Source organism: Lepisma saccharinum, chromosome 15, assembly GCF_977018435.1.
Source record: "Lepisma saccharinum chromosome 15, izLepSacc3.1, whole genome shotgun sequence".
NCBI classification, from domain to species: domain Eukaryota; kingdom Metazoa; phylum Arthropoda; class Insecta; order Zygentoma; family Lepismatidae; genus Lepisma; species Lepisma saccharinum.
In genome coordinates this window covers 70,045,467-70,073,222 of record NC_139243.1, presented here as the reverse complement: position 1 = coordinate 70,073,222, position 27,756 = coordinate 70,045,467, and the positions used below count along the sequence as shown (strand labels likewise).

At 38.0% G+C, this 27,756-nt stretch overlaps 1 protein-coding gene and 1 non-coding gene across 2 annotated transcripts in view; both read right to left on the bottom strand.

The window, feature by feature from the left end:
- Positions 1–27,756, bottom strand: part of LOC145999318 (uncharacterized) — a 43,859-nt gene that overhangs the window by 7,457 nt on the left and 8,646 nt on the right. Inside the window, exon 3 of the mRNA XM_083136260.1 lies at positions 12,486–13,246. Coding sequence (XP_082992386.1) covers positions 12,486–13,246 — 761 coding nt within the window. The remainder of the gene's footprint in view (positions 1–12,485; positions 13,247–27,756) is intronic.
- Positions 9,542–9,616, bottom strand: TRNAR-UCU (transfer RNA arginine (anticodon UCU)). Its single transcript has one exon. It is a non-coding gene; the product is annotated as a tRNA-Arg (tRNA).

Below are 27,756 nucleotides of genomic sequence, written 5' to 3'. Positions count from 1 at the left end.
CCCCTAAAAAAACTCAGGGGTAAATTTTCTGCATTACTTATGTTCTCTGTATTTATGTAACCTTTTACACATTGTACAATATGAATGTATGGGATGTAGTTTCATTTGTATATGAATGGGAACATACTTGTATTAGGTGCAGACAAAAATGTTAGTTTCTTTTTTTTTTTTCAATATGGAATATATAATGATTAAATAAATATTTGCTCATGCTCTCTCTCTCTCTCTCTCTCTTGCTCTCATTTTAGTAGTTTCTTTCTAAAAAAATACAAATATTTTGGCCTCCAATAAAAAAATGGGTAAGCTAAACAGTCATAAATACAGATTTATTAATTTGGGCAAGAAAACGTGCATTCTAATTGTTGTTGTTGGTTTGGTTTATTTTACTTCACTTTTCTGCCACATTTGGTTATCGCGGAAATGAGGATGAGTGATAATATAATAAAATTGATGAAGGGACCTCACAAAGAACAATTCAGGCCGGGATTCGAAACCCGAGATGAGCGTGCATTCTTGTTCCTGTCTGTTGTACCCTGCAGTGAATAATTTGGAATGAAAAATGTATCCCAGAATCAAAAAGCCAAATTAATATCATTGAAGAAAGTAGAAAAAAGTGTGTTTTCTTACCTGTTAATCTCCTCTAATATATTGAATTTTTGCCACCTCCTATCGCTTTTTCTAGCTGTATAGATTTAATCGCAATACGTAGCTAATGAGCTATTGGAAGTCATGAGTGACAATCATAAACAGAGAATTATGGACTCCTGATTTCACAGTGCCCTGCAGATGCACTGCGAGGAAATTATTTGTATTTCACCCCCTTTCTTTAGTTGCCACAGTAGCTCAGTCGTTAGGGCATCTGACTACCATGCGAGAGACCCAGGTTCAATCCCGGCAGGGGAAACCGGGATTTTCTCAACCTGTTTAAGAGGCTCCAGAGCGCCGACCAGCATCGTATAAAGTAGGTACAAAGTAGGTACCTGGAGGAGACTCTGGGGAGTAAAGGCAGCCAGGGGAGTGGTGCTAATCACATCACCCCATCAAGAAAGTGTGGGGCCCTAACCCCACACCCCGTATACGCCTTCATGGCGTGGTGCAAAGCACAGGGGTCCACTTTACTGTTTACTTTAGCATTGCTTTTCCATCACTTTACCTAATTTCTGCCATGACGATGAACGTTGATTAAATTAAACTGATGAAGAATGGTTACAAAGGAACACTCGTGCACAAGCCAGGGCTCGAGCCTGGATTCTTCAGTAACAAGATAGTGAGATGGAGAAATTAGGGAAATCAAGCAATGCAATTTTTTTGAAAAAAAGTTAATCATATACGAGGATGGTGTTTCAAAAAATGCAACTGAAAATTGCCACTGAGGAAAATGCAGTTTACTTTACCGATACCCACGTATCCGAATGGTTAGCGATTTCCACTCACCTTTGTTGTCGGCCGACCTCCGTGGGAGAGTGCAAGTCGCCCCGGATCGTTACCTGGTGGAGGCACATAGTGGTTCAGATCCCACTTTAAACTGTAGGTCCAGTACCGATTAGCTATTATGTACATAAAGTGGACTAAAACACTAAATCAACCAAACACACGGAGTGGTTATCACTGCACGCAACGACACCAGGAGTTCCGGGTTCGTACCCTGACCTCAGCATGGGTGTTATTTGTGTTTGTCTTTTCCTTAATTGTATTGTATCATCTTCGCGATTAACCAAATGTGTCGGCGACGCTAAGTAGCATAAATCAAATCAAATCATTGATTTATTGTTTGATTCGGTTTGTTTTACTTCGCTTTTCCTCCACTTTTGGCTAATCGTGAAGATGACACGATAAAATTGATGAAGGGACAAACACAAATAACACCCATGCCTAGATCGGGGTTCAAACCTGGGATCTCTGGCTTAGTAGTCAAATCAACGTGTTTTGGATTTTCGAAAGGGGGTGGGATTAATGTGTACTTCTTTTCAGTAGCCGGTCCGTGTGGTAGAGTGGTTAGCACATCGCACTATGATGCCACGGGTCCCGGATTCGAATTCTGGTCTGGGTATGGATGTTTGTTGAGTGTTCATTCATCAGTTTCATCATATCATCACCCATCCTCATCATTGCAAATTAGCCAAAAGTGGCACAAAAAGCGAAGTAAAATAAAGCAATTCAATCAATCAATCAATTATTTTCAGTAGTCTTTCTCATTTTGCAAGCCTTTCCTTTCTTTGACGTTCCCCAAAGGGGGGGAGGGGGATTATGACCCACACCAACCTCCCTTGGGCATGCCACTGGTTGCTACCCCAAGTGTCAACATCACCGCATGTCACTGAGAAGGAATCAGGCCATGCCTATCGATTTAGTATGAAATGATACAAAATATAAGAAAATCGTAATAACTTTGAATTTATCCACATTAGAAACAAAGTAATTACAGATTTGAAATCAGTGTGAAAAACTGATTCAAAAACAATTAAAATACAATGAGGAACATTTTCATGTAGTTACAGTCATTAGATTATTAAAGGCAAGTCTTTATAAGATTTTCTACATTTGCTATTGATTAATAAAAATTATTGTTTGATCATTTGCACAACCCTAAGGCAAAGCAAATTTTGTAACTGGGTTATTCTGGTTATATGTCTTCATCGGGATTGTTTAGGGCCCGATCTATGATCAAAGTTATATCGACCAGAAAACCCATTACATGTTGGACCATTTGTTATGGATTGACCCATATTGGTTTATTACTAAACATTTAGCACAAGCCATGTGGTTATTTCATCTAAAGTCACACACACATCTGGGATGTAATGATCCCACTGTAAGTCAATGAAATTGTTACTACCCAGAAGCATCCATGACTGTACTTTGGAAAAGTAAATGTCAAAACAGTCTGGTTACATTCATTTATTAAAAAGGTGAATGTGTCATTCAGGATCTTCATGGAACATGTTAAAGTTTCTTTCAGATTAATAAAATATTGATTTGTATCAGTGACCGAATGCATGCTGGTCCTTGAACAACGGCTAATTCTACAAAAGTTGAGAGTATTAAATAAATATTTGTATTTTTTGTTACATACTTCTTGGCACCTTTGGCCAATTGCATTCATGAGGCGAATGATAATTGGATAAAATCGATGAAGTAATAACTATGACATATCACAATTTGAACCCAAAACCTTTTACATAAAATGACCTGGGTTCCAGTGTTGTAGAAGAAGGGAGGATCCAATACTCCAATCACTTCTCTGGTCACAAAAGGGAGTATGTTATCAAGAAGGTATGTGCAAAGTGAAAGTGACAGTGAGAATTTTAGCATTGCTGCATTCTACTACGTAAAACTGTCAAATTACATCAGTGAGCATTTTTGTGCTCAACACACACAGAAGTTTGAACTAACTCATAAGTTGCTTTGCGAAAGAAGTATTTCTGTGTTGCATAATAATGTGCTCGTTTTGGTTAAACCAGATGCTTGTGTTCGAGTTCGAGCTGGCTTCCTTGGAACAATGTTGTCGATTGATTGATCTATTGTTGTTTAAGCACCTAATTATTCATTTTCATTTCCATTAGTATCGAACTCACCCATCAGTAACGCTGTCAGTATTGTTTCTCAAAATGGCTACTTTTACTGGTGTGGAATGTGCTCACTGTGTGTTTTGGTTTCACGAGATGCAATCAGCAACTGCAGTGCAACATAAGTTTCGTGCAGAGTATCGTAAGGCACCTCCTAGCAGGCCTACAATTTACTCTTGGCACCAAACCTTCGTTGAGACTGGTTGTTCTGTACGACATGGAAAATCACCTGGATGGCCACAAATACTTGAAGCTGCTGTGGAACAACTCAGAGAACGCTTTGCCCAGAGTCCTACAAAATCATCACGGTGTGCATCACGTGAGACTGGCATTCATGTAATACATATACATATAAGACATATAAAGATAAAAATTGACTGTAAATGAGAATTATAGAGAGAAGTAGCTCATCATGTAAATATTCTTATTCCATGTATCCTGTGTTTGAATAATATATTAGTTTAGACGTCTCCATTGGAAGGCATCTTTGTCTACAAAGAACCCTACCCTGATGATATTCTAGCTGAGGTTTACGATTAAGATTTATGTACCTTCCACCAAATAGAGGTAGCAACCATTGTTAGTTTGTATGGCTTCGAGATCAAGCATTTACGTAATACGTGCGAATGAGTTGGTTGTGGAATGCCACTGAAAAGAAGTACACTTTCTGCAGGGTTGTGGAAGTTCATGAATGTGTTTTCTATCCTTTTTAGCTCGAATTCATGATTTCTTTCTAGGAAAATATATCTCCGACATGCAATTGACGTTGCTTTAATTTCCTTCGTGTACGTGTCGGATGTCTCATGCGTTTGATGACGTAACACCCTGTAAGTGTTTCCAACCACAGTTTTTTAACTATGTTTGCCTAATCTAAGCAACCTAATCTAACCTTACCATAATGGTGTTACCTTACTCTGAATGGTTTTTGGGGCTACCCGTGGATGGTTATTAGATCGTACATGATTTTTGGGGCTATGGGAGAATGGTTTGTGGGGGTATCATTAAATGGTTTGTGGCGCAATGCGATGACGAACCACAATTTCAAACCCGGGGAAAAAATACGAAATTAGTAACATGAAAGTAGGTATTTTTCAGTTAAGAAGCTTGGAAACACTGCATACCATCAACAAAACACAAGCACGACGCGCGATGAACCATTACTCTCGCGCCATATTGTATGTTAGGGAAGCAAAATAAAACGAACAACAATAAGTACTCGTAATGTGAAAAATGGACATTATTTCCTTGAGAAATTCATAATAACACCTTAAAGAATGTTCCGCGATGCAGAATACGAAATAAATAAGTTATAGGTGTATTCACCCGATCGAAGTGGTAATGATTTTTCATATTCTGAGGTAGCTTCTGATGCCACTTTCAAATATCTGCCTAAACTACATTTTTGGACATTAAGAAAAGATACCTAAATATTTTAGGGTATCTCTTAAGCTATGGCTTGAAAAATATTTTTTTTTAACAATATAGTGCATATGTATGTTGGGATCCAAATAAGGGCCACTAATAGGAACTGGTAGTTTCATAGCAAACAGATATTTTGGAGGATTGATACAGTATTCCATTTGGATGAAATCAGTCAAGACAATTAAATATGTCAGCCTTATAATATTGACATGGTTAATATACCGAGGAGATATTTAAACTTGAAACATCCACAAAAATAATGGAAAAACACAAACTGTGAACAAACTGTATGAAGCAGAATTAAAAGTGTGTTTGCAGCTACTGTATGTTGCTATACTCTGGTGCAACCTATCTTGACAGTGACGTAGTAACAGCATTGCAAACTTCCATCGTTGATACTTTCACTGTCTGCACTAAGAAAAAAGACAAACAAGGGAAAGAATTTCAAGTTTGAAATGGAAGAGAAGGAAGTCCAACATGTCGCAATGCGAGGTTTCTCTTAGAATGGAATCATGTAAAATAAAGAGCAATTAATATGAGCACGATGTATAAATACAAGAAAATGAACGGAATCGGATAATGAATACGAGATGGCAACGTGCCTTTGAACGGAAAGTTCGGGAGGCTTGAGCACAAAAATATAGTTCCTTAATGAAAACACGTTACAGCATATACAGAGCATATAAATGTGTTAAAAATATTAGATACTTAAAAACTTGTTGAAATGTAGAGTATTTGGCACCATTATTTTGTTACAAGTCAAAGTTAATATTATATATACTGCTCAGCAAAGAAGAGATTACCACCGGAAAATATGGGAAACTAAAATCCACCCCAACTTGTTTCCGTCGCGGTGAACGGCAGCAGACGAGAATATGGGGGAAATTCTTCTTTTCCTCTGCTCTCAAATGGCACGCTGTTGCCATGATGCCTCACAGCTGTTCTCTGACAGACGAAATTCTGGCGGACCTGCCGCAAAATGCGACGTTCAGGATGGTCAGTGGTTGAAGAAGTATGGATAGCGTTCGTGACGATTCCCGATTTAAATAATTAATAACAATAAAATCTATTGTCATGGTTGTGATTCTTACTATGCGATAGTAAATATTACCATATAAGAAACAGATTTTATCTTCAATTTAATTATTAATTATAATTATATTCTTAGAGACAGTGGCGGCGATTGGGGGGACCAGGCCAGAGGTGCTAACTTAAGATAAGTTTGGGGCGGTAAGGTTCGCATAAACAATATTTATGTAAATAAATAACCCATCAAATATACACACAGCTTACATTTTAAAAAGAAAGACTACCCGGCAAATTAATTTCTTTCTTTAATTTCGAAAGCACTTTTTTTACTGTTGGCACTTCATGTTCAACCTTATAAAAATTACCAATAGTTCTTCTAATCAAACACTTGTCAAAGTCGTCTACAACAATTCTACGCTTTTCGGCAGACCTGTGTTTCTTAATGAAAGTGTCCGACACTTGAACTGCAGCCGTCGCATGCTTTGTAGCTTGATTGACCAGATACGTGTAACATCCTTCTCTCGCTTCGTTGTCAAAAAATTTAACAACATTCGAAATCACCTGTCGGCTCTCACTATGTACGGTTTTGCCCTTCATTTCGGTACAAACAACGTACACAACAGACGCACTCGAAGTCAATTGACCTTTCGTCCATGTAAGTCTGGCAACATTAAAAGGGTGTCAGAAGTCCAGCAGTCCTTGCTACCCCCCACCTCCCACCCGACCCAACCCTTGAAGAAACAAGTTCCGTTCCTCCTGTGTGCTTTCTCTGCGGACTCTGAGACACAACTGTGATGGAGAGAATCTTTCATGCTTTGCGCGGAGTGATACAATGGTTTCGCATCAACCTGTAGTGCGGTCCCAGCTGACGTCACTGTCAAGATAGCTTGCACTTTAGTATAAAAGTAAAGTTCCCCATGCATATAGCACCACGCCATGAAGGCACATTCAGGGGATATGGGGGTAGGGCCCAACATATTCTTCATCTCAGTCATTTTGAAGATAATGTGATCAGAACCAAACTCCGGCTGCCTCTACCCCCCCCCCCCCTCCAGGATACAATGATTTAAGGGTGGGCGAGTTCCAGAGAAGCTTTAATTATGCAGGGACAAGACTGGAAAAATTCTCACCTTAGATCACCCAGCCCAAGATTCAAACCCAAGTCTTCTGCATGGGCAGACAGACAGCCTGTCTACTTTTTTCTTTACATTTGTAATATCCTTCTAAGCAGTAGTATCCCCCCTTTTCTCTCTATTTTCTCAATTTTCACACACATCAATTTTCTCTATTTTTTCTGTATTCTCATTGGAACAAACACAAACATCCATGTCCGAACCAGGGACCCCTGGCATTGCAGCATGCTGTGCCAACCGCTCTGCCATTAAGGTCGACTAAACCACCACAGCTATCAAGTATTAGCAGGGTGGCTACAAACAAGCAAAAATGAAATTCCCTGAGTACACACGGGCCCTTTGCATCACTTCAGGTGAGAGATCTTGGACCACTCCCTGTACATCCCTGGCCTTGAACAACGGTGGTGATTATGCCTAAAATTAGGTTAGGACTCACTGTTACTAATGCAATAAATTACAACTGATATTCTTGTTTTATTTATGCCTAATCGGTAGGGACCTTGATATTTTTTTTTCAAATTGGTGTATTTTCTTATTTTTTTATTTTTTACTATACGGTGTTATTTTTTCAAAAATTCATTTTAGCGCATTTTCTGGCAAATATCTGAAATTATACCTTTACGGTGTTTTTAAACTACTGTTTCAAATTGTAAGTCACATGGCCTACGCCTCTTCGTGAGAGTTTGATATCTTGAAAGTTATTTTGGAAAAGTTATTTTTCTATTCCCCTCTTTTAATTTTAAGGTAAGGATTTTAGATAATGGAATTTTCCCCGTATATACTGAAGGGTGCATAATGACCAGAAGTGGCGACGCAGCCAAAAAATTAATCAATCAATCTCACGTGACATGTACCGATATATATGGCACCAAAAATTGGCATTATCTTTTTTTGACTTGTTAGTGTTACGTTTCCCAAAATTCGCGTTTTTGTTTTAGAACATTTTTCTGCCAAATATACCGAAACTTAATAATCCATTGTGCTGCTAAACTATTATTTTAAATTGTCTGCATATTTTTGTGACAGTTTGATATGTTGGAACAGATTATTGAGGAAGTAAAAGTAAAGTGCTCCCCTGCACTTTTCCATAAAGGTGTATAGGGGTGTGGAGTTAGAGCCCACACTTTCTTGATCACGGCTGAAGGTAGGGTGATGTGCTCAGCACCACTCTCCTGGCTACCTTCATCCCTCAAAGTTTCCTCAAGGTACCAGCTTCATATGATACTGGGTGGGTGCTGGAGCTGTTTGAATAGGTGGAAAACATCCCAGTTTCCCCCCACAGGGGATCGACCCCGGGTCACTTGCATAGTAGTCAGATGCCCTAACGACTGAGCTCCATTATTACTCGCTCGACAAATGCCGATGGTGAGCGCTTAGCTTGGTAATTCAAAACATATCTCGTGCGACGAATACGAAGATGTGGCTCCCATGTGACGGTAGATACGCACTCGATCTCCTGTTAGAACCCTGCCACTTTGCTCTGTGATGCAAATGGTTTTGATAGAAGTTGGAAAAATCGTGGGAAATACATGATTTAATGTGGCTGTCAGAATTATTCCATGTACGTATAACTCTATAGTTTACTCTTGAGTAAAATGTTGGAAAACTTGCATGTTCTATGTACACAAAGATGGTCTAGAGAAGACAAGAATGTTGGATTTCATGGAATTTTTCTTTGTTTTAAGACATTTCTTTTAAAAAAATCGCTAAAAATGCCAACAATTCGCATTTTATGCCAAATTGGCATTATTGCGATATTTCGAACGGGCGGAATATGTGTCCAGACATTACTGCACATTCATAAACATAACTTCGCAGCAATTACCATTTTTCACGATTTTGGCGTTTGCGAAAAATCATTGTTCCTACTAAATGAATATTACTTTCTGGCCACCCTTCGTATAAATCAGTAGATGGAAAGTGAAAATTTAGCAGGGCTGGCAGAGAAAAGTCAATTCTTGAAGAAAGTGATTTGCTTTTATGATTGAATGATTCGAGTAAATATGATACTAAAATATTTATGTATATATTATTAGTATTTTATTTCATAATATTGGACATTAACCTTACTCAGTGAGAGATTAATGACCATCTCTCACGAGTTTAAACAGACAGGACAGAGTGTGGCGTTAATTTCATTGCAATACTAGTGTTACAGTAAATTTGAGGTTGGGAGCATACACTTGCCAATTTTATAATGTTCACCAATGCAGATTTATGTTTCACTTTTTCCTGATAGTATTCAATATATATATATATATATATCCCATTTTGTTGGATTCTTCTTGATATCTAAGAATAGTGTTTGAGTTGCTGTTTTAAGTCCACTTTATGCACAGTAATGCTAATCGGGACTGGACCTACAGTTTAAAGTGGGATCCGAACCACTTGTGCCTCCACCGGGTATCGAACCCGGGACCCCTTGATTAGAAGGCAATGACGCTACCACTGCACCATGGGGGAGGCTCTAAGAATAGTGCAATGTCATTGTAAATGTATGTTAACTTGTGCGAAACCAGTAATATCTCAGGATGATGAAAGAAAACCTTCATAAGCACTGCTACATTAAATAAGGTGAAGTGAGCCAGAAGAGTAATAAAATTCCAGCAGCATATTTGCAGTCTAAAGCTCTTCTTGTTTATGCATGAGATTTTTGTTGGATGTTGCAGTCCATGCAATTTCTGTCGCATGTTGTAGTGAGGTACTTTGTCGGGTGGCGATATTCGACAAAAATCGTATGTATCAATGGAACCTATTTGTTTCCATGTTCCTTCAATTTGCCCAACAAAATGCCTTACTACGACGTCTGACAACTATCGGACGACGCCACCCGCTCTTATCCCCTCCACCTGTTAACAAGTCCCCTTACTACTCCCAGTAGGGACAAGAAAAAATTATAATTCAATGAATTATCCACGTAATATTTACTCCCCCGATGATACCATATGGTATCACCAGAGTAAGATCGTACTCGCCCAATTATACCATATGGTATCATGGTGCTGATTACGAAATGAATGTGCTTTTTGGACCTTCATACTCGGGTGGAAACTCTGACACAGGTCTGGAGCAAGCCTGGAAAATTCATATTGATGACCAACCTCCCCCCTCTCCCCCCTCTCTGCAACATATCCATGCCACATTTACGAACAGTTTCACATTTTGGCTCATTATTCAACTTGTATGGCACCCAGGAACATGAAACATGTTTCATTCTCTTGAGAAATGTCCAGTCTTTGACAAGAATACTAAAGTTTGCGCCTTCTTCCCAAATAATGGGAGAAGACAGGGCAAACTCAAGATTTTTGTTTTTTTCATTGAAATTCGGGGGTCGCGCCCCCCAAACCCCTTTCCTCGGTTAGGCATTTTGAATTGTACACGGTTACATGCTCTGATGTTTTAGCTGCAAAACAAAACTTATCCGAAGTAGATTGCTCCCATAGTGCCCGAGTTATAACAATTTTCTGAGCAATATGCAAATTACCTATCTTTCGTAAAAACAGTGTTTCACATTTTGGCTTATTATTCAACTTGTATGGCACCCAAGACGATGGAACATGTTTCATTTTCTTTGGAAACGTCCATTCTTTGAAGATAATACTAATAATAGCGAGAGAAGAGGGGGCAAACTCCTGATGTTTATGTTGTTTTTTTTCATTGAAATTCTGGTCGCCCCCCCCCCCCAAGCCCCCCTTCCTCGGTCGGGCGTTCTGAATTATACACGGTTGCATGTGTTGATGTTTTAGCTGCAAAACAAAACTTATCCGAAGTAGATTGCTCCCATAATGCCCGAGTTATAACAATTTTCCTCCAAAGAGTGTTCAAATTTAAAATTCCCGCCGAGAAGCCTGGGCGAGAGAAATTTCTCTCTCTCTCTCTCTCTCTCTCTCTCTCTCTCTCTCTCTCTGTCTCTCTCTCTCTCCTCCTGCCATCACTGGTTTCTGGCGCCGTGGTTGTGTTGAGCATAAAAGGGGTCTAAAAGTTGAGGCCGAAACTTAAGAACGAGATTTCCTGTTCCCGTGCAGAGTTCTACAACGATATATTTAAATAAATAAATTAAAAAAGAAGAAAAAAAGTCAATGAAGACGAAATTCCCTGACTTTTTTCGACACCTCAAATTCCCTGACTTTTCCAGGTTTTCCAGGTCTGTCGCCACCCTGATTAGTATAGAATTGCAATTCACAACACTGGGAACTGATCAGATATATTAACTGTTACACCATCCAGCAAGAGTACAATTTTCCAGAATATAGTATCTTAGATAATATAATCATTTGTCCCACACTGTGGTTGTGCGGTCATGCTTTGGGCTCCAGCTATCGGACGTGTGCAGGTTTGAGTCTCCTTGGGGAAATGTAACAGCTTTTTTCCTGAGATTTTGGCCTGTGTATGAGACTGGTGAACACTCACCATCATGATTAAATTGGGGAGCTACGAATGAGTAGCGTAACCCGATCATGAAAATCTATGACGATGACTGGGGGTTCATCGTGCTGACCACACATCACCCCGTAACTGGTTTGATGATCTCCCACCTCAGAGTAGGATCAAGTGGGAGTGCGGCCGGCAGTCTGTAGGTAGGCCTGGGCGCTCAAGTCTGTTGCAGCACAGGTTATGTATGTTTTTAGTTTAATCATTTCAAGGTGTGAGACCTTGATTGTCAATTCTTCACTATGTTAACAGAAAATATTAAATAGTTTTTGATTCAGTGAACTAAAACAATACAAATTGAATCTTTCAATATATTACTATCAGGAAAAAATGTATTTCATTTTTAAAATATATATATTTATAAACATAACCTGAAAAAAACAAAAAAACAGAATTTTGCCTGTTTTTTTCTGGGTTTTATCTGAAAAGACAAAAAACAACCCGGGTGGGTTTTTTTATGAAAAAAAAAACCTGCAAAATGCCAACTCTAGGGTGCAGGAAAAGATGACAAAATGCAGGCTGACAACCAAAAAAGTATATATAGTCCACCCCTCCCTTTCGAAAATCCTGGACACGCCACTGTATACATTGCTTGATCCCACAAAAAGAAGGGGATCAAATGGCAGGAAATTAAAGGACTATAAATTCCAAACTAGAGTGAATATTCCAAATATAAAAAAATATGGGTTCTTATATATATCTAACAATATCATGTAACACATTTCATCCTAATCTGACATGGTGGGGTGGACACTCATGGACAATCTTATGTGTAACCCTGAAGCACTGGTGGCACAATATAGAAATTACATGAATCATAACTCTTAAGTAATAAGGTCCACTCTTGAACCTTTGTACTCTCATGCTCATTTTCAATCCTTGTACTAAAATTTCCTTCACCTACCTTTCTCCAGGCTCTGCCACTTCACTTTCTACTTGGTCAGGATTCTCTACACTATACTTCATGTCTTTATCTTCACTTAAAATTAATTCACCATTGTCACCGTCTTCTGCTGGCATTTTTTCAATAAATTGTCCATGATCACATGGATAAAATCCTTCACTTTTAGGAACATATTGTCCACTAGGAACTTCCGGAGTTTTGCCTTCAAAGTGCATCCAACTATCACCACTCACACTTTCCACTTTACAAACTGACATTTCTTTCATGTACTCACTAGATAGTTTGATGTCAAGAGAAGCATCTTGTATGCACTGCTTAAATGGTTTGATGTCAACAGAAGCATCCTGTATGCACTGATTAGATGGTTTGATGTCAACAGAAGCATCCTGTATGCAATGATTAGATGGTTTGATGTCAACAGAAGCATCCTGTATGCACTGATTAGATGGTTTGATGTCAACAGAAGCATCCTCTATGCACTGATTAGATGGTTTGATGTCAACAGAAGCATCCTCTATGCACTCATTAGATGGTTTCATGTCAACAGAGATATCAACATCAGGAGGCTCCTCGAATGATTCTGTTTCAGTCTTGACACATGACTCATCCGGAAGCCACACATTCTCCAGAGATATTTGTTCACAAACTAATGGATCAGCACTTTCTGTCTCAGACTCAATGAGCACTTCCACAGAGGAGAAACCCGTATCAGACATTAGAGCAGCCAAATTTTCTTGATTATCATGAGACCAGGACCACTTCTGAAATACAATCACAAAGAGGGTGGATTAAAATCACGACTTTAATTTTTTTTTTAAATATTTAATCAGATTTTCTTTGTCAGTTCATGATTTAAAAAAAAAATCCCACACAAACTTCTGCACACCTTATGGCTTTGACTTTCTAAAAAAAAAATTGATGTCAGGTTTCATACACCCTAGTGCATCGTTTCTCAACCTATGGGGCATGACCCACTGGTGGGTCCTATTTGGTGGGTCGCGAAGTAGGGCTCAAAAAATGATTTACTGTGTCTTAAAAACCTTTTTGTTTTAACAATTTAAATTCAACTCGTGTTGCACATAGTCACATGCATGTTGACTTAAGGTGTCACTTGATATTTCCAACCACCTTTGTGTGTGTGTATGTGGTTGCCAAGAGGTTGCTATCGAGACTGCTTGGATTACAAAGCTAGCTGCATAAAAAAATGTTTTCAATTTCAGGATGTGTACGAGGGGAGTCAAAAATTATCTACACTTTCGACATAACTCTCCTTACATTGGCCACATTGCCTTCTGCCCTCGGATGTTATAATGTTGTACCCTTGTGGTTATGTCATAAAAGTTTGATCTTAATTGCTCCATTTCTCTTTCTTCTGTTACAGATAGATCATGGCTGCTCCATTCCAAGTATCCACCAAGGAGGAAGAGAGAGCAGTGATTCGATTTCTCTGGTCGGAGGGTGTGAAAGGGGCTGAAATTCATTGTAGACTGTTATCACAATATAGGGACAATGCTTTATCACGTAAAAGTGTTTTTTTTTTTTCATGGATCGAGAAGTTTAAAAGTGGCCAGAAGAGTGTAATGCACAAAGAGGGAGCAGGACGCCCGTCAACCTCCACCATGGATGACAACATTCAGCAAGCTCAAGAGATGGTTCTGGCAAATAGGCAAGTTACCATGAATGAGGTAGCATCTTCTTTAAACATCAGTCATGGTTCTGCCTATCAAATCATCCACAATGAGCTCGGCTTCCGTAAAGTCTGTGTGTGATGGGTACAGCTTACTGCAGAACACAAGCGCGAACGTTTTCGCATATCCCAACGCTTACTCAATTGCTTCAACAGGGAAGCCGACACATTTTTTAGTAGGATAGCCACCGGTGATGAAACATGGGTACATAACCATAAGCCAGAATCGAAACTACAGAGTATGGAGTGGAACACCTGGGATCTCCGACGAAGACAAAATTCAGGACTGAGACATTGGTGGGAAAGGTTTTGCTAACTGTCCTTTGGGATGCACAAGGGCCTATACTGGAAGACTGGCAAAAGGGGACTACGATCAACAGTGCGAGTTACAGTGAAACCTTGGAGAAGAAGCTGAAGCCAGCAATTCCCAACAAACGCAGAGGTCTCTTGTCTAAGACAGTGTTGTTGCATGACAATGCCCACCCACACTCGGCTTGGCACACCGTTAACACCATCAACAAGTTGAATTTTGAGGTACCGGAACACCCTCCCTACAGCCCAGATCTTGCTCCCTCTGACATTCATTTGTTTGGACTGCTCAAGGATGCCTTGCGAGGTCATCGATTTTCAACTGACTTAAACGTGCAGGAAGCAAAAGTGGCTCCACGACCAACAGAAAAACTTCTTCTTCGAAGGAATACGCAAGCTTGTGGACCGCTGGACCAAGTGAATTGACAACGGAGGTGACTATGTCGAAAAATGATGTACATGTTGAACCCCTACCTTTGTGTAAATAAATTGTAAATGAAAAGTGTAGATAATTTTTGACTCACCCAGATATTTAGTTTGATTTTAGACTAGAGTAAATTAGTCTTTTAAAATTACATATTTACTTCTCTTGAAGTATGTGTAATTTATTTAAGCATGCATAAAAAAGGGTATCTTAAAGAGTCGATGTTAGCAAAAATATGATTATAAACTGGGTGCACGCACACCTTTACAAGTAATTCTCCCGGCGCCCATGCTTATGAGCCCAACATAAGTGCCGATTCCTTCAGACATTTAGGGGGGCCCAAAGCTAGCAGGGTTGGCCCGGGTGGGCCCAGCCCAGTTTTCCCCACATGGGTTTTTTTTTCTTCAGAAAACTCACCTTGAAAAAACCCAGTCAAAAAGTGTTTTTCTTTTTCAGAAAATGTTGAAAATTATTGCTTTAAACACTTGTGAGGTTCTATGATTGTCAAAAAATTTTGAAAAAGTTGCAAAGAAAAGGTTTAGCAGAGCATATTATACTGAAAGTAATGAATGTAGTACAAGTCATAGTGTTTTTTTTTTCAGGCTATTTTCCTCAAATCATGATAAAAATGGACTTTTAACAGAAATAAAAAGAATACATATCCAAGAAACAAAAAGGAAAAAGTATCAAGACATTTTTAGATAAAATATTTGCATTGATTGATACAACATAGCTGAAGAAAGCTTATAATTTTCAAATGTGGTAGAGCTTTGGTTATCACTCACTTCCTTATTCGGGAAGGGGACCATACAGTGGCACATGATAGTTTCAACTATGATGATCAATTGACACAATACTTTTTCTGCATGTTTAAGCATTACATGGGATAATTGAGTACACTTTATTAACATGTCGTTAATTATGGTATAATTAAATCGGAACACTCTTCGAATGATTTTCTCATTTCTCAACATAATGGGTTGCTTGCCTATTTGATATAATGCTATTTATGTCTGGTTAGGAGTTCTATACCTATAACTATGTAAGTCGTGCATGTACCTTCACGATCTTCCACAATTTCATTTTTTTTAAGGTTGTAGGGTACTCAAGTAAATTCAGTGTACATGTATACTTTCATATACACGTTTCATACACTATGTTCATTTTTGACATTTTCAAACCTTTGAATAGACTATTGTTTTGAGCTTTGTGTATGAAACTTACAAGAGCATTATGTACTTGCACTATAATTTGGCAGTAGAATTATCAAAATATGATGTATGAGTTAGAGTGGATGGGCAGACAGGGATAAACCATCTATTTAGTGGCCTTAATAACAGCTGCAATTTTAGAATCATTTAGGTGAAATTATTTCTGCAGCTAGAAAATGTGTTTCAAGATGGTGGATGAAAAACTGATTTTCCCAATGTTGCAGGCTCTATTCTATGCTCTACATTGTTCTTTCTTTCTTTCAAAACTGTCTAGAATGCAATATTTCATTGGTTCGCAATTTTGCAGTAAAGCTTTTAAAATAATATTTCATGGATTAGGAAAGGAGTGGTGGTAAAATCAAAAACGTTGTGTTTATGATAACCACCATAAATGCAAAGCTTTTGAGTTGCAATTTATATAATTGCAAGATATCTTGATGGATTGGTCTCACATTTGAGAAGAATTGGTCACCATGTATAAAGATAGTAGATGACAGACCAGTCTAAAATGTCATATTTGACTAGGTTACATTTTCCTAGATTAAGAAAAACAGGTCTCAGCAATGTTATGGCATCACTTGAGTTTTTAGTTTTAGATAAGAACTCTGTAATGTAGTGTGTTTTAGAATGGGTGGGAGTAAGTCACAAATTTTGGGACCACGATAACTGTAGCAAATTTAGAGGTTTTTTGCTGAAATTAACCACAACTAGATACACCTTAGCAGTGACTTTGTTTTGCATTTACATTTGTTCAAAACATTTCAAGATTGTAGACGACAAATGGATTTTTCATATGCTGAAGTAGATTCCAAATTCTGATGACACTTTCAAATACATAAACTACATTTTTGGAGATTAACGAAGGAAACTCTTTTAAGAATTTTAGGGGTCACTTAAGCTATAGTTTGACAATAAATGTTTTGAAATATAGTGGATTTTTAGGGAGCATTGGGAACAAATTTGGGGTTACAAATGTTTTTACCGTAGGAATTGTGACTTTCATATCAGCTAGATATTTTAAGGATATATAATGACGAAATCAGCCAGACAATTAAATTTGGCAAACTTGTAATTTGGCATGGTTAATGCATGGAGGAGGTATTTATGCTTGCTTGAAACATCCAGAAAAATTATGGAAAAACACAACTGTGAACAAACTGTATTCAAGCAGATTTAAAACATTGTTGCATAGTATTTTTGGATTATTTAATAGTCTATGGCAGCTTGTAAGGAAATGAAATAAATGAGGTAAAAAATGTCTTTATAGCATAATTCATTCCAAATTAGGCACAACACTGCATTCACAAAATAATTTGTTTCATAAACTGAAGTTCAGAATGGAATATTCACAAATAGTATTTACTAAAAATGTGCTGCATCGTAAAAATCAAAACTTTAACATACGTAAATTTGAAAAACTCAATATGCTGACCAAGGCAGAAGTTTATTTTATTTTAAAACATAACGTTCCAACCATATAGCCAGGTCTTCTTCAGACTCTGTACAAATTTGTACTTGGTACAGAGTCTGAATAAGACCTTGCTAGAAGGTTGAAACGTTACGTTTAGTTTATGTTTTAAAATAAAGTAAATTTCTGCCTTGGTCAGCATATTCAGTTTTTCATATCATGGAAACAAGGCTTAATGGTGTTATAATTGGCAGAAATTTGAGTATCGTTGCAGAAGGAAGAAAGTAACAAACCTGACTGATTAAATTCAGTCTCACTGTAAAAATGTTACAGCTACTGCTTTTTTTTCTGGAAAGAATGTTTTTGGCACTATTCAAGTTGATTTGTTATGTTACTGTGTTCATCATAACAAAATTCTGTTATCTTCATAAATGATGATAAATCCAAGTACACACACGCATTTCTCTTGTTGGTTTATTTTAGTACTCTTTCCTGCCAAATTTGGCTAATCGCAAAGATAAGAATGAGTGATGATATGATGAAATTCATGAATAGACATACAAAGAATAGTCATGCCTAGGCTGGGATTCAAACCCAGGACTTCCGGCATTGTAGGAATTTCTCTTGTTAAAATAAAATATTATTAGTCCTCACCTACAATAAGGTGCCAAATGGGGACTCCCCGATGGTGCAGTGGTAGCATCGTTGCCTTGTAATCAAGGGATCCCAGATTTGATACCCAGTGGAGGCACATAGTGGTTTGGATCCTACCTTAAACTTTAGGTCCAGTCCCAATTAGCTTGACTGTGCACAAAATGGAGCTAAAACACCAAATCAACATTCAAATCAATAAGGTGCTACTGTGGAGTACCGTTGTTGACTGCCGGGGGGAAAAAGCACTGGTTATAACATATTTTACCCTCCCCCTACCCGACACCACCATAGTCTGATCAGGCCCGTACCCAGGAATTCTTAGTAGGGGAAGGGGCAAATTTTTAACATATTGTGTCATATTGGAAGATATAGTTAAAGCTATAAGTAACAGGAAAGGGATATCATCTTGAAACTCCAACGAACAAAAAAAAAGTTCCAGCAACATCAAATAACAGTATTTCGATAATGACCTTTCCGGGCTGCCAAAGAATACAAAGACAAAGTCTAGTTGGGACTGTATCTACTTGATATTTACAGGTCGATAATGTTAATAGACGATTAATATGTACCAACAGCTTTGAGCCTCTATGCAGAGCTGATTAAGGGAGTCCTTTATAAATCATGCTTCATAATGTTTCCCTCTAGTTTCCAGTATGCAAGATTTTTACGCACATTAAGCAAAATAATAAATGTGAAACACTATCACATTTTCATCATGTTTGATAATAATTTGACCAACTAAGCTGTCCTACATCTTCAACCAGCCGACCTCTATGGTGGGATGGTTACACAACACACTACGAAGCCAAGGGTCCCAGTTTTGAGCCTGGGCCTGAGTGTTCTTTGTGAGCAGAGGCGCAACCACCGGCGTACGCTACAGTCCCCTCCGAAATTTTGAAAAATCGACATTATAAGTAAAAGCACCACAAGGAAAGTTGTAAATATACGATATATCTTATCGTGTATGCCGCCCACTAGAAAGCAGTCAGGGATGCAAATTTTGAAAAACATTGGGTTCTTATAAGTTTAAAAAATCTCAAATTCTCCCTTCCATGTATTACGATATTAATATGCAACATACTTGCTATTTTAAAAATATTATTTATTGATTTTAATATGAAAATATAAAACAATAACATGACAAATTATTAGGTGCGCTATGTTCCCAAGGATCCCCATAAGTTTGCGCCACTGAAAGCATCCACCTATACAATTCCAGTCCCTACAGAATAAAAATCCTGCATACGCCAGTGGGTGCAACCACGAATTTTTGTCTGGAGGAGGGCCAGTACCAAGACAAACACGCAAATAATAATAATTGTAATATAGTGGTGGTAGTGGTAGTAATAATAGTAGCATCAAAGACATTATTAAAAATTATGCAAGAAGGGGTTAGAAGTCTGTGCTAAAGCATTTGTCATGGAACAAATAATTTGAAAATATTTTTCCAACACGTTCAATTTCACATTAGCTAATACTGGTAAACAAGCACACAACTGTATTTTTGAAAGACACAAAATGCATGATGAACATAATTCTATTTGTACATATGACATGTATTACTTTCATGTACAACATATATTTTATTTATGCAACATGGAAGAACGTAAAATAAGAAAATGCATAAGTATGCAACATGTTAACGATAATTGTGTATGCATTCAAAGTTTCGTTAATATATTTATTAATGCGAATACATTAAATACATTACATAATCAATTCATCTGCCTCATAACAAATCAACAGTAAAAATAATACAAATTTTGTGTCTTTTCCTCAAAAGAATTATTCGTGCATTTGAGAGAAACCTTTTTAACAGCAACAGTCTGAAGTAGCTACATATTTGGTCTTACTTCTCTCTCGGGGAATTTAGAAAGCATTACAGAAAACAATCATATTGGGATCGATGCGAGCAAGAAAATTGTTTAGATCCACATTTTTCAAACTGAAAACTTAATAGGGTGCAAAAAATTTCACAGAGCATCATGGCATTTTCTTTAACACATATTTTATTTCATTTAGACTGCTTTGCCCCATAACTATGGCTCTGAACTTGGACTATAATAATAACAGACATTGTGAGCGAAACGAGCAAGAAAATTTTAAGAAAACTTGAAATCAATGGGGGCAATTCACCCTCTGCCCCCTCCCCCCTGCAAGTTCCCTTGGCCGTCTGGAAGAAAAAACTAATTCCATTTTGAGTATCCATTTGTCCTACTATTCTTAGATTCTGCTAGTCTTTTTTTTACTTAAATGTTTGCCCCCCAAGAATGGACTTTCTTTCAAAGTTGGGGGGACAATGCCCCCCCCCATGATTGCGGCACTGTTTTTGAGTTCCTCTTCATCAAATTCATGTCATCACTCATTGTCGCGATTAGCTAGAAGTGGCAGAAAAGCAAAGCTAAGTAACAAAAATTAAATATCCATTCCCCCTCTCTACTGCATGAAGAATCACTATTACCAAATGGTAAGCTTGGGAAACCAAAAATTAAGTAGTCCAAACTTCATAGCAACACATCCAAGAAAAACATCCAAATACATTAGCCAACTTTAATATAAGACTTCTCAAAATGTCATAACTGTTCTAGATACTGAAAATTACAAAATAATTTCCCAAAGTCTGAATCAGGAAGGGATCCCCCCTCCAATCCTAGTAAGACATTATTTGGAATCCCACACACCTCATTAAATCACAAAATCAATAAGTGTCTTTGTTATGTTGCTAGAGTAATACAGGATATAATTGTAAACATTAGTGAGAATATCAGGTGTTCTGTATATTTCACAGTTGCCCCCCCCCCCCCTCTAGCTACGGGCCTGAGTCTGATTGTTGGATGCACCAGGGATGCATCAGGGAATGCAATCCTGAAAATTGGTCACAAATCAACAGTATCAACTATTTCACCATCCAGGAAGAGTAGAATCAAAACTGTTGGACAAAATATTTTAGAACAGAAATTTTAATAGTTTTTGATTCAGTCAACCATACCCTGTCGCAACTATCTCTGTGGCAAGGCCGCGCATAGCATCAGAGAAAGGGAGGAAATTGAGTGGGCAGAGTGAAGCAGTACATGCTGCTGTGGAGGCTGGTAACTTCAGTCGTTTAACCCCTCCAGCAATCCAGTTCCCTCTCACGACTTCATTGGTGGAGCCATCTCGCATCACTACTTGCGCATACTTGTTTTCGTTTGCCTGCACCAAAGATAATTGAGACATGGTACAAAGCTATACAAATTGAATGTTATGATGCATTACTACCAGGTGGAAAATGTACAGGGTGTCTACACCAAAATGCCCTATTTTTTGAGGCAGTTTAAAAATAGTAAATCCTTCTCGTTTCATGTCTGACTTGTCTGTTGGGAGCAGAAGGACTTAAAGTTGCTGCCTAAATTGTTTCAACGTGTGGCACGCATTGGTGTTGGTGTAGTTGTCCATCGAAACCAAAATGGCGTCAGTGCAGGAGAAGGCACAAACTGTGCTTTGGTACATGGAGTTTAAATCCATTGTGATGGTGCAAAGGCAGTTTTGTTGTGTTTACAATAAAGCAGCACCAGATGCCAAGAGGATAAAATCATGGCACAGACAGTTTCTGGACACTGGCAGCATTCTGAAGCTGCATGAAGGAGGTCGACGTGTCTCCGAACAAGTTGAGAATGTCCACCAAGCGTTCCAGCGAAGTCCATGCAAATCAATTCGTCAGGCTTCACGGGAACTTTATATGCCACGTGCAACTGTTCATAAGGTCCTCAGAAAGCGGTTGCATCTGTATACATACAAGGTGCAGATTCTGCAGGCCATCAATCCTGATGACAAGCAACGACGATATGACTTTGCATGTGACATGCTTAACCGAATCAACTGGAATCCTGCCTTTTTGTCAAGTGTAATGTATAAGGCCACATTCCATGTCTCTGGTACTGTGAATAAGCATACCGTTAGAATTTGGGGGTCAGAGAATCCACACAGTATCAGGGAAAAGGTGCGAGATAGCCCGAAAGTGAACGTTTGCTGAGGAGACTGTCACAGGAACGACGTACCTAGACATGCTGGAGTTGCTTTGTTTTCCCCAGGTTGAAGACCTGCAACCAAACCTTTGGTTTCAGCAAGATGGTGCTCCACCTCACTGGTCGCTGGATGTTCGGAAAACTCTGAATGAAACATTCCTAGGACACTGGATTGAACGAGATGGACCAGTGAATTGGCCTCCACGTTCTCCGGACATCAAACCATTAGATTTCTTTCTCTGGGGCTACGTGAAGGACAGGGTGTTCGCCACTGCAGTGCGGAACCTTGAAGATATCCGTACTTGGATTGTGGAAGTGATTGGTACCATCCCTCCGGACATGTTAAAGCGGACCTGCATGGAAGTTGAATATAGACTAGACATTATTCGTCTCACCGCAGGGGCTCACGTGGAAGTGTTATGATTTGTTGTAATTTTTTTAAAAAAACTTAACTTGACATACAACTTATTTTTGTGAAAAAAATTAATTAATTTCATTTCATTTTGTATATGGAGCAAATTGAAAATAGGGCATTTCGAGGTAGACACCCTGTATTTCATTTTTAAAATATATATTTTCAAACATAACCTGAAAAACCCCCCAATAACACCCAGTTTTGCCCAGGTTTAATTGGGTTTTACCTGAAAAACCCAGCCTGGACAAAATGCCAACCCTGAAAGCTAACCAAAGCGTAAAGACCTATTCTTTCTGTTTGTAGTGAGGGGGGGGGGAGGTATTTTTTTTAAATCAAGAATCCGTAGTACGGACCTATGAATATACACACTTGACTTAACCTTAGAAACTTTGTAATTACAATTACTAGCTCTAACAACAATAATATACCTATCAAGGTACAGGGTGTTTATCCAAAACACCTTGTCTGGTTACAATTTTATTGAAACACCCTGTACATTGAACTTTATGAGCTACACGTTCAAATTATGTAACATAATATTTTATCTGCAGCTTTTGATTGAGAATTTGATTATCATAAACTGTTTGTATGCTATACTTCTTCCCACAATCCTTTATGGGAGTTTAATATATTCGCACATGCTCAGTTGCTCACACATACATATGCATTGGTTACGCATTGTATAAGTGGCACTACCCACAGTAATGCAGTATGAAGTAGCACGCACATGTTTACAGGCATAACGTGTGAGTAAAATTTTACTAATACTGATTAAACAAAGCAGTGGCATTTTGCAAAACAAAATATTTTTAATATCTATTCAACTTTTACGAAAGGAAACAACATTCAATGATATATTTCATGGTCCATATAGTATTAATATTATCCAGTTTCTCCTTATGTACTTGACACAGTGCCACAAAGTTAAGATGCTTTTGGGTCATCGTACTTTGTAAATAGTTCTTGAGGCGATGGAATGTTCAAACTAACAAGAAAAATATAGCATAAAAGCAAGCACACTAGTCTTCCTGCTTTTCTTAAATAGAAGCAGTGGGTATTTGCTACTAGGCTATAGCCAGTGACGTGCACTGAGGAGTAGCTAGTCTAGCAGAAATACATCATTCAATCTCACATCTCTAATTATTATCAAATCACAATATTTATTGTCTTGTTGAAGCCACAGTCCATATGCAACAATTTTTCACACGCTTCTCAGGATCTGTGACCAAGCTAGAAGGCTACTCTAGCTGGCTTTCCCTCCACCTCACCAGTTCCAGGTAGACACAACCGATGGAAGGGAAAGGGAAGATTTCTGCTTCTACCTCCCTTGCGCTCGCTGTAATGGTTGAAAGGTCGTGGTTTCAAGTGCTCCAACCTATCTCCTATAGGAACAGATAGGGGATTGGTTTCCCCTCCATTCCATTGTAAATCCTCTAAAGAACTTGGGGCGATTTGTGCAGTACTTATGTTCTCTGTACTTACACCACAACTTTTTACATGTTGTACAATGTGTATGTATAATATGGAATGTAGTTTTATTATTTATGAAAAGGCACTGTTTTATGTGCAGACAAAAATGTTATGCTTTCTTTCTATTTATTTTTTCAAATATGGAATATATAATGGTTAAATAACAAATATCTGCTCACGCTCTCTCTCTCTTGTTTTAGCAGTGTTTTATTTATAAGTATACTACTCTCTTGGCCTCTAATGAAAACATTTGGGTAAGCTAAACCGTCGATAAATACACGTTCTTATCGTTGTTGTTGGTTTGGTTTACTTTACTTTGCTTTTCTGATACATTTGGTTATCACAAAAATGAAGATGAGAGAGATATATGGTAGAATTTATGTAGGGACCTCACAAAGAACAATCCAGGCCGGGATTCGAACCTGTGATGAGTGCACATTATTGTTCCTGTGTGTTGTACTCTTCAGTGAATAATGAAAAAACGTGGAATGAAAAATCTATGCCAGAACTCAAAAAGTCAAATGAATATTATTGAAGAAACTACAAAAAGGTGTGTATAGTTACCTGTTAATCCCCTTTTATATATTGAGTTTTTGCCACCTCCCTGCTACTTTTTCTAACCGTATAGATTTAATTGCGATAAGTAGCTAATGAACTTATGGAAGTCATGAGGGCAATCAAACAGAGAACCCTGGACTCCTGGATTCACAGTGCCCTGCAGATGCGCTGGGAGGAAATTAGTTTTTAATTTGCTTTTAGTGTTGCTCTTCCATCACTTTACCTAACTTCTGCCATGATGATGAACGTCAATTAAATTAAATGGGTGAAGAGTGGTTACATAGAAACAGGTCAGGGTTTAAGCCCGTATTCTTCAGTAACGAGATTGTGGGGTGGAGAAATTAAGGAAATCAAGCAATGTAATATTTTTGTAAAAACGTTAATCATACACAAAGATTGTGTTTCAAAAATCCAATTGAAAATTACCACTGATGGAAAATGCAGTTTGCATTACCAATATATACGTATCTGAATGGTTAGTGCTTTCCTTTCTTCTTTGTTATTGGCCAACCTCCGTGGGGGAGAAGGGGGCAAGTGGTCCTGGACCGGCACCTGGTGGAGCCACATAATGGTTCAGATTCCACTTTACACTGTAGATTCAGTACCGATTAGCCTTTCTGTGCATAATGTGTACTTAAAACACCAAATCAACCAACCATGGCAGAGTGGTTATCACAGCACGCTATGACACCAGGAGTTTCGGCTTCGAACCCCAACCCGGCCATGAGTGTTCTTTGTCTTTGTTCCTTCATAAATTTTATCGTACCATCTTCACAATTAACGAAATGATACGAAAATTGATGCTAAGTAACAAAAATCTAAGCAAATCATTGATTGATTGTTTGATTTGGTTTAATTTACTTCGCTAGCCTGCCACTTTTGGCTAATCCCGAAGATGATAGGATAATATTGATGAAGGGACACACAAAGAATGGTAATGGTTCCAATTGTTTTATGATTTCTCCTAGCACAAAGACTAATTACCGTAGAATTTTGGAAATCATAGTCACACAAAATATGAACCTTCCTTAAAGTAATGAGCACTGGTTGGACTCGAAAAAAGTTATTTATGTGGAAAAAAAAAATTGAATATTTCCTTACACAAGCAGGTCCACTTCTCATGGACAGATGATTGATTCTCCGTCTACAAGCGATAATAAATATCGTAGAAGCGTGGAATGAATGTAGAAGTAAATCGGAACCTTAGCAGATTGCATTTAGGGACTTTACTTTAATGCTAACGGAACCAAACCTAACCTAACCACAAAAGCATCTAACGAACATGAACAAAATCTTAAGTAAAACACCGCAGTTATGTGTGTGGCCCACACCAACTACCCTTTGTCACCCCTCTGATTGCTACCCCAAGTGTCAAGGTCACCACATGTCACTGATGTTAACAGACGTAAATTGCAATCAAACCATGTAAAAATTGCATTTGCAGCATGATGAAATCGCGGTACTAATTTACTACTACACAAACAGATTTCTTCATTTTTATACAAGAAACTTCTTACGGTAATAAGTTCCTCTAGCATTGTCTAATTGAGACTCAAATCGATGCTAAGTAACAAAAATCAAAGCAAATCATTGATTGATTTAGTTTATTTTACTTCGCTTTCCTGCCACTTTTGGCGAAGTTGATATGATAAAATTGATGAAGAGACATACACAAAGTACACCCATGGCCAAGCTGGGATTCGAACCTGGGATCTCTGGCTTAATAGTCAAATCAAATTGTTTTTGATTCTCGAAAGGGGATGGGTGTTACGTCATTCCTTAGTTTACAATCTTTTCTTGTTGACAGTTTTCTTAGAAGTACTGAGCGATAAAGGGGGGCTATGAACCACACCAACCCCCCTTGGGCACCCCACTGATTGCTACCCCAAATATCGACGTCACCGCACGTCACTGGCTATAGCCTAAGGGTCGCTAGACGCTGAAGATTATTGAAATTCCTTAAATTTGAAATAATTGCAAAGTAAATTAACATGTCAAGTCCTTTTACTTCCTTTTCCATGAAAAAAGATAGAGGGAAGGATTTCTAGTGTTTAAATAACTTCTTTTTGCAGTACTGCATTTCAACTCAAGTCATATTTTTTTTTCTCAGATGTGTGTACATTTTGAAGTTTAGAAGTGTTTTTAATACAAAGCATGCAAATAATGAAAGTAATGATGAAAATAATATCGGCAGCGCCCAAAACAAAGAATAGCCTACGGGCCTAAATTATAAAAATACCCTCCTGAATAGCTGCCCTAACTCTGCATCATGGGTACTAATCTATAGCATATCATTTACAGACTTTTCCAGAACTAAATGAGAATAATATCATAATAAATTAAATATATATATATATATATCATATATTGATTTTACCGTCCTAGTTGGATAATTAATGTTCCACCAAATTGTTGTCATACAGGTATTTCCACAAAATACTTTAGTTCTCTGAGATAGAGACAGGATTAGGCCACTTTAATGCCGTTTGCAGGTGTGAAACTATTAGTTATATATCCCCATCACAGGTACGTACTGTATAGAGAACTATATTTCAGGATGGATCCAAGCCAAGTGTTTTACATGTGATAATAATGATAATAATAATAAAGTTTATAATTAATAGGTTGATGAGATCTAATAAGCCAATTAAGTTTTATATAAGAGTTTGCAAACCAAGTTACTACTCACATTTTTTGATTTCTTCTTGAAATAGTCAAAAAGTGTTCCAGTTTTTCTTTTTTTCCATTCTCCTATCTCAACTCTAAGCTCAACAACATCCAACCACCACAATGGATATTTCCACTCTAACCTAAAATATGATTTTAAATCACTGCATGCCATTCATTTTATATGAACGTTGTGCAAAATAGTTTGTGTTAATTCGACATAGGTTGCTAAAATTTGACCTTAGAAGTTGTACCAGATTGATGATATATGTCACGAAAATCGAAACTGCCTCTGATTGGATATTGCAGTTATGACGTTCTCGTTCGGCAGTGAAAGCAGGTCGTCTGCTTCACACTCTGCAAGAAGGCACTGCTCCTCGTGCTTGTAATGCTGAACAGAACACAAAAGATTCTCTGTGATTTTCATAATTAATGTTTCTATTAAGAACAGATGAAAGATATGC